Source organism: Leiobunum rupestre, chromosome 11, assembly GCF_980474605.1.
Source record: "Leiobunum rupestre chromosome 11, qqLeiRupe1.1.hap1, whole genome shotgun sequence".
In the NCBI taxonomy this organism is placed as follows: domain Eukaryota; kingdom Metazoa; phylum Arthropoda; class Arachnida; order Opiliones; family Sclerosomatidae; genus Leiobunum; species Leiobunum rupestre.
In genome coordinates, this window is record NC_143394.1 from 35,586,980 (window position 1) to 35,595,085 (window position 8,106).

The following is an 8,106-nucleotide window of genomic DNA, read 5'->3' on the forward strand; positions in this document are numbered from 1 at the left end:
TTCTGTGGTACTTTAATTATCTCAACATTGTTCAAATGCTGGCATCTTGAAGCCACAAACACACACTCTTAGCTAGTAGTTTGCCCATGATCTTATACTTCTCAGAATAGAAACGCCGTAGAAATCTGCCTGTAGCGCTATCTGAAAAATGCAAAAGTTGGATATTTTCCCCCGATCTGATCGAACATTCAAAAATGGGAATATTTTTTTTTTGCATTCATTGACTGAAGTATTATAATTTATTATTATAAAAATAATAACAATATCAATAATAAAATAATAATAAATTACTCAATTTAATTGCCAAGACTGAAAACGTAGGCATTACATGGTTCCGGAACTTCCGGTTAATTCTACGAGTTTGATTAGTATTATCATAAGTGGCATAATTACCCTAAGTGTGCCAATAAGAGCCTTTCCCATAGAAATTCATCAAAGAGAGCTGGTTCTACACGGACAAAAGAAACGTAGGACTCGCGAATTCCGATCTAGTACCCTATGTGGTTTTTGTAATGTTCCCGCCAATTTCGTCCCCGAATAAAGTGACGTCATTTACGTCATTTCCGTTAAACAAGGTATCATTGTAAAATTTATCTTACTGACACACTTAGGGTAATTATGCCACTTATGGTATTACTTGATGGTACCTGCATTTAATAGTTACTTCTATGCGCTCTTGATAAGGAAGGATTCTCACTTCTCAAAATTTTGACGGTCCCTCTCACAGGAAGTGACGTAATATCTTCTCACGAGTTCTCTTGAGAAGAGTAGAACATTCTCACTTGGTCATAAAAGGGGGATTTTATAATTTATAAATAAAAATGGCAGCTAATATTCTAATCAGTTTACTTGATGCTGAAGAAAATAAACAGTATGATATTTTTGTGTACGAAAATGAATTTCAGAGAAAACCGAATGTTAAGTTAATTTCCGATGAAATACTCCGTTATAAATTATAAATAAATTGTTTTCTTACTTCATATATGGTCGTGGAATCTTTTAAAAATAATATTTATTGTCAATGGCTTAGTTTATAGCGTTCGTGGCATTCTCGTAAGCCGCCATCTTTAGAAGAATCTTGTTACATTAAATTTGATGCTTTTTAGCGAGTTCTCACGGGTAGAACAATTCTTATGAAGAACTCTTCCCAAGAAAAGAATTCCTTCTTAGAATTTTGACGCCCTCCAAAGATTTCAAGGCAATAGGGCCCTTTAATAAAGCATGTTCAAGGAATTCGACAAGAAGTAATAAATTCCAGAGCCAGGACCTGCAAGGTACTTGGTGTTTCTTCAAATAATGAAAACGTTTCACCTGTACGGTATGCAAACAAGTTTTTCCTTAACAAGGTAGCTTTTTTGACGTATTAAAGCTTAGCAAAAACACGACGTTCTGTTTACTGGTGAAAACTGAAAAGTTTCCATTATTTCAACAAGCACCAAATAAACGGTTACTTTCCGGTCCTGGCTTTCAGAAATATTGATTCTTGGCGATTTCCTTGAAGATGTTTTATTGAATGGCCTATAGAATCGATACTCGATAGATTGACAGACATAGTATTTGATAATAGAACAATTAATTACCTCCTAAAACACGTAGTAGCGCTATTACACGATAAGCCCACATTCCGAAGAACACAATAGAAATTTATCTTATACACAAACCTTTTTCAATATAATGAACCGAAATTAGAACAAACAGTTTATAGACTACTGCATTAAAAATAAGCCAAATTAAAAAATAAGTTTGTTTACCATGCAGAATCATTATCTATAAATTTTTGTTCATTCTTGAAAATTTTAAATTTCATTTCCGCTATAGGCCTGAAAAAATTACCGCTTGTGTTAAGAAAATCAGAGACGCATAAAATTTTCCAATATTTCTGCAGCAATTTTATTTTGAATTCATTTCTACTTTATACACAATATTTGTAATACTGCCAAAAGTATTTTCCCTTAAAATTTGGGAACCAGTTTAATAATTTTAATTATGGTATTAAAATTAAGTAACCATATTCATGGTATCCTTGTGATATATTAATACAAATTAATTAATGACTCTAAAGTTGTTAAGAGGAGCCTGTGTATTTTTACAAATCATTTACTGAAGAAAAATACTACTTAGACTTTTACCTTAAAAACACTGCAAACCATGATACCAAATTGTAAAAAATTATCAGTATTTTTTAAAAATTCAAATGTCAAAAACCATTTCATAAAGAATAAAATCCACGCATTTAATGTGTTTTCTTAATAAATAATAATTTAGATGCGTAACGAAACTATATGGAAAGTTTAAAATCAGTGTTGATTACAATATATTTCATGAAGGGGAAATTGAAGTGGGTTTAGGTCGTGATCTAATGAATGCCATGCCGTGAGATCTTATATGAAATTTTAAATTAGACTCATTATCGAAACTTTTACAGCAAACTCTACACTGCCACGTATTAGTCTTGGAATTACAAATGATGTCTTTGGTCAAACCTTGAGCATTAGCTTTAGCTTCGTTTAAATAATCCTCTACATTTGGAATACGATGGGAAACAACCAAATGTTTACGCAATGAAGTTTCAACCACAAAGCAGGTACCACATTCCGGACACTGAAGAGAAGAAGTATCTTTTTTGTGAAGCATAATATGCTCCTTAAAATCACCAACTTTTACACACGTAAAGTCGCATTTGGCACAAACATAGTCTGACGAAGCTTCTTGATTGTACAGTCTTAGCTTTTTAACTGGGGAGAGACCAAAATTTCTATTGAGAATTTGGGGGGTTGTTGGTGAACTGCTATTGGAGTCTCTTTGGGTTTCTGAATAGTCGTTAGTAGTTGTGGTGGATTCTTCTTCTGGTTTTACCAGCTGAAGTGGAATACGGATTTTAATCGGAGGTAAATTAGTTTCCTCCGATTCAATTTCAGGAACAGGGATGGATGTGGATGTAATAATAGGTTTTTTATTAGCTTCTATAGTTCGGTGCATTCTGTTCAAATGCCGTCTTAAATGAGATTTTTTTGGTAGAGTTTTTCCACAAACGTGGCAGGTGTAAGTTCGTTTTTTGGGCGCCATTTCATCATCTTCATTTTCCCCTACTATTTCTGGCTCCGTTTTAATACCATTTTCGAGTAAAGGTAAGAGGGATAATGTTTCAACATGATTTTCAATGAAATGACTGTACGCCAAGTCTTGATTCTCCAAAATTACGTGACATTTCGAACAATTAATGGGGTAAAAAGTTTTATACTGGGGTACATGAATTTCCATATGTAATTTCAATTCAGCATCATCTTTAATTTTGTTATTCGAACATAGATGACACAGGTATTTAGCCATTGCGTCAATATGCTCTTCCTCGTGCGAGGCTAAAAGATTTTTGTCTTCATATTTCTTGCCACAAGTTTTACATTGGTGTGTTATAAACAAAGCTGTTGAATGGATTCTTACAAAGTGATTCAATGCCACTTCCCCATTTCCAAGAAGATCATCACACGCAACACATTCTCTTGGATAATGATAGCTATTGGCATGAATTTTCATATGCCCTTCAAGTTCTTCTTCGCTTCTAATTTTATTATTAATACAAATGAGGCATAGATAGCGTCCCTTAGCTTCCACATGTTCTTGTTCATGTGAAGAATATAGTTTTTTGTCCTTAAAGGTCATACCACAGGTATTACAGGTCAATGACACTTCCCCCTCATTAGCGTGAATGTGCTTATAATGAACACTATAACTCCTTTTGTTTTGAAATATGCGGTTGCAAATAAGGCAATTTATAGGCTCATCATTGTTGATACTAGGTACGATTCCCTCTTCAGTTTTGGGTACCAATAGGGGTGTTTGAGTTGTAGGGTTGGAAATAGATACTATTGGAGAAGATTTTATTCTCGAGCTTTCATTTTTATTAAATATTGGTTTTGGATGGGCTATTTCCGTATGGGCTATTAAAAGGAGCTTTGAGTTAAATACTGACAAACAATCGGAACATTTGAAAATATATTTAGTGTGCCCTAGTTGCTCCCTTATATGAATGGTTAAGTGTTCTAAAAGTTGTTCCCGACTATGAAAAACTGTGTCACATAGCGGACACTTAAATATCGTCTTGCAATGAGCTTCCACTAGTTTATGGGCCGATTTCTTATGTTGATCGAATGACGAGGGGCTCTTGAAAGCCATTGGACAGGCCAGGCACTTGAAATAAACATTGGTGTGAGATTTAAGGATGTGATTTTGTAGGTTGAAAGATGACATGTGGGTGGACTCGCAAATGAAACAGTTGTAAGAGACGTGACGAGTGAAGTGATAGCATTTATTATACAAGTGATTCATAAATTTCTCCCAGCTTCCCATATTTTGCTCTCCACATTCGGGACAAACGTACGGATGAATCCTAACGTGAATTCTTTGATGAGCTTGTAAACTGCATTTGGAGGGACAAACCATGGGACATTTTGAACACTGAGATGAATTTGCAGGAGTGCTCATTTTAGTGCCAAAATGTTCTTCCCTCAAATCCAGCGATTCAAACATTTGGAAACATTCCTGACATCTGTATTTGCACGCTTTTGGAAAGCCCGGAGCTCCTAGAGAGCTTGACTCATTGGCTGTTTCCCTGCTTAAATGACTAAGTAAAATACTGCAGGTGGAAGCTCCGTTCGAACCTGGTTGTACAACGGGACTTGTTATGTTTCCAATTAAAAGTTCTTTAGTTAGAGGCGTAATAGCTGCTTTGGAAATATCCGCTTTTTCTCCTTTACTCTTATGATTTCGCACGTGAGCCAACAGGGAACACCGATTGTAAAAAACCAAAGAAACTAGGCATATTTCGCAAGAAAACTGTATATAAACGGAACGTCTTTCCAGATGATGTTTCAAACTGCTTTCCAGTAAAAACGTATCTCCACAGTCTGCACATTTAAATCCTCCAGGTGGTATAACAACTTTTAACCACGGGGATATATTGAGTGAAGCTCTGAATGGAGGCAAAGCATTGTTGTTCAACTGGTTCAGGGATTCTAAAGATAACTCTTCTTTCTCCACCAAGATTGACGTTTTACTGGCGTCTTGTTGATTTGCTCCATTTTCATTTTGAATATTGACCGTTAGTTCTAATTTCTTGGGCGATTGGGGGCTTGTTGTTTGCATCAATAAAGTCGGTGGTTTGGAAAGAACTTCTTTTCCTTCGTTTTCCAGCTCAGTATGGTTAGTGATCGATGAGTTACAATGAAAAAGCACGGGCATACTGGCCATGTTTCAAATCATCTAGAAATATCAGAAAATAAAATCCAAATGTTGGTATATATTCCAACCCTTGGTGGGTAAAATATTTAGTAAGGACCCCTTTATAGTGGCTTGATTTTGAAAATATTTAAAAAAATAGCAGCCTTTAAAGCGTATAAACGCGGGTCGATATCGAACTTATATAATATAACGTACAATTAAACGATAAATATCTGAGTTCGGTCACATTTTCCCCAATTAATCATTTGTTTACAAGGAAATAAGTGAAATTTTATAGACGGCCCCCGTCTATAAGCACACGCAGATATGTCTACGAGCGGCGTTTTTCGCTCCCCCCGCTAAAGATTCCCCTTTCTATAAAACATTGACGTTTGCAGAAATTAGTTTTATGTACCTTGTCTTGAAAGTATTTTTACAGCAGGCAGACAAAGCTGCAAAGTACGCCCATTTTAAAACGAAACCAGGGTGAAAATTTAACATTAAGATAACTTTATTTTAAATCGGCAATTAGAGATAAAGAGGGGTCAAACAAAGGAAAAATATGGGTGTACGCGATTTTCAGTGCTATGCGTATGGAAGCAGGGAATGGTGACTATTTGGAGGGGTTTTTTTTACAAGTAAAACGCAGCCATTGAGAACCTGACGCTTTCAGAAAGTGATCTATAAACTGGGCCATCCTGTTATACTTACATTTGACATTTTCTCCCTTTCCTACGTGAATTCTTAATTCGACCTTAGGAAATCGGTATTCCTATTTTTATTAAAACGTTTTCGATCGGGCTTTTACATAACCGGATAATGCTCTAACTAATCCGGCAATTAGATGTGTTTTTTTCGCCCAACATAAAGGGCACCAAGAAATGAAAGGGCTCGACAAGATCACGTGACAAATCGGCCTTTCCCAGAACTCTTTGCGGCGGATGTTTAATTTGCATAAATTTTAGGAAGTTGTTTAAAATTTCCAATTACGGATTAAAATGGTTGGTATCTTTCAATTTGGATTATCTATAATTTGAGTCAAACTACCTCAACTAAACTTAAAAACACACCATTCACCCTTAATGAACCCAAATCTAGAATTGACACTTATTTATCATAAGACTAACTATAAAAATGCATTGGCTTTGTCTGGAATTGGTGAAAAATCTGTTTATTCTTACACAGTCAGTGGATTACGAAAAAAGCTTTTTTCAACCGACTCAATGGTCATTTGCTATCAATTGGGTAACGCCGCTTCCCGAAGCACCAGTTTTCATTATATAATCGGACCAGTTTTGCCCAAGCCATTTGAATTTTTGGAAAAATTACATCGATACAAGTAAACCTGTCCTATTCAAAGGAAAGACTGGAAATTTCCTCCGCAATCAACTGGACTACAGAATACTTTAGGTGTGATAGCTTTTGTAAGTCACCCACACTCTTATTGTGTTTTAATATCATTAATATATAAAAAAGGGATAAATGTCATGATGTGGGACTTCACGATGAAGCCACCATGAAACGTGTATGTTTAAATAATCGATATAACTACATATACCTGACTTTTTAAACAAATTTGGAGAAATGACTTGATTTATCTGGTAATCAAATACTTATTAATGATGTATTTGTTAAAAATATTAATATTGTTCTCTTTTATAGATTAATAAAATATTTGGCATATTTTAAACTGTGGAGGTTTGAAAAAGTGTAGACAAATGTAATAATGCAGATGAATTACAGTGGCACCAAATCAGTATTACACTGCGATACGTAAAGAAAACGTTTTATGTCAAATAGAAAAAATAATATATATATATCTTGTTTAATAGAGTTAGTTTTGGCTTAAAAAAATGAAATATAAATTTTTATGTAAATTTTTTATGGTTTCCAGAATTCCCATTTATTTTATGTACAGATTTTTTTTATTAAGAATGAAAAATTAATCAAGGAGGTAAAAATAAAAAAATTAAAATTGTATTCCTAATTTTTATATTGATTTTTACCAAGAATTTTGGGTTGAATGATTATAATAGTTAGTTGTTTGTTCTTCAATTTATATAAATTTTCACAATTGTTTGAAAGGATTTTCCAGCCTAAAAGTGGGAGTTTCTTGATTTACGTTTTTTGACCGCTATGCTCAAGATATAAATTTCTACATGTTAAAGCTAATTAATTTAAAATTACCCACCTTTAAATGATCAGAATATTAATAAAAAAAATGGTGAAAGTTTTTTTTAATAAAATATCTGCAATATTTTCTAATGTTAATTAATTTGAATACTAAATAATGGAAAGGGGAAGTCTAACAATATTAATAAAAACAATAATCTTAATATCGGTAAATTTAATTTGAAAGTAGATTTAATTTTAAAATATATTACCGATAGATGACGACACCTTTCCAGTCATGAATATAATTGCTTCCGTCCCAGGAAATAACCTATAATAAAAATAAATCATAACCAAACTTATTTATAACTATTTTACCCCATAAAATTTCAAAGAAATGGCGGGAGAGAAGAATTTTTAAAGGTAAAAATTTAATTTAAATCTTATAATCTCGGATTTATAATAATAACGTCATGGACATTTATCATCGTACTCCGTAGTTATTTCCAATGTCAACTCGTTCAATGTTCAACATTGTTATTAGAGAATATGCGTACTAAACAATAGGCACTTCAATAAAACATTTTCAAGGAAATCGCCAAGAAGTAATATTTCCCAGAGAAAGGACATGCAAGATACTGTTTGTATAGTACTTGCTGAATTAATGAAAAGTTTTCACCTGTACGCTATGCAACAAGTGTCCCGTTTTAACCAGGTAGCTTTTTTTGACATATTAAGGCTTAAAAACACGACGTTCTGTTTACAGGTGAAAACATT

At 33.7% G+C, this 8,106-nt stretch overlaps 1 protein-coding gene and 1 long non-coding RNA gene across 4 annotated transcripts; one reads left to right on the forward strand and one right to left on the reverse strand.

Annotated features, from left to right (window-relative positions):
* Positions 1-2,007: 2,007 nt before the first annotated feature.
* LOC149922421 (zinc finger protein 532-like) lies at positions 2,008-6,055 on the reverse strand. 2 transcript variants are annotated; one of them, XM_090162987.1, is made up of 2 exons: positions 5,633-5,808; positions 2,008-5,259 (listed from the first exon to the last, which is right to left on the reverse strand). In XM_090162987.1, exon 2 carries the CDS (start codon positions 5,245-5,247, stop codon positions 2,320-2,322), a length of 2,928 nt encoding a protein of 975 aa, XP_090019113.1. In that variant the 5' UTR covers positions 5,248-5,259; positions 5,633-5,808; the 3' UTR covers positions 2,008-2,319. The 2 variants fall into 2 exon arrangements, with proteins under 2 accessions (XP_090019113.1, XP_090019112.1); XM_090162986.1 differs by lacking the exon at positions 5,633-5,808 and adding an exon at positions 5,929-6,055 and having other exon boundaries at positions 2,009-5,259.
* Positions 6,056-6,112: 57 nt separating this feature from the next.
* LOC149922422 (uncharacterized) lies at positions 6,113-7,164 on the forward strand. Of its 2 annotated transcripts, none has more exons than XR_016477202.1 (4): positions 6,113-6,222; positions 6,403-6,627; positions 6,694-6,818; positions 6,880-7,164. It is a non-coding gene; the product is annotated as an uncharacterized LOC149922422 (long non-coding RNA). The 2 variants fall into 2 exon arrangements; XR_016477201.1 differs by having other exon boundaries at positions 6,128-6,218.
* The last annotated feature ends 942 nt before the right edge of the window (positions 7,165-8,106 follow it).

Excerpts from the sequence above, each read along its gene's own strand:
- LOC149922421 (XM_090162987.1), bottom strand. The coding sequence starts at position 5,247 with ATGGCCAGTATGCCCGTGCTTTTTCATTGTAACTCATCGATCACTAAC.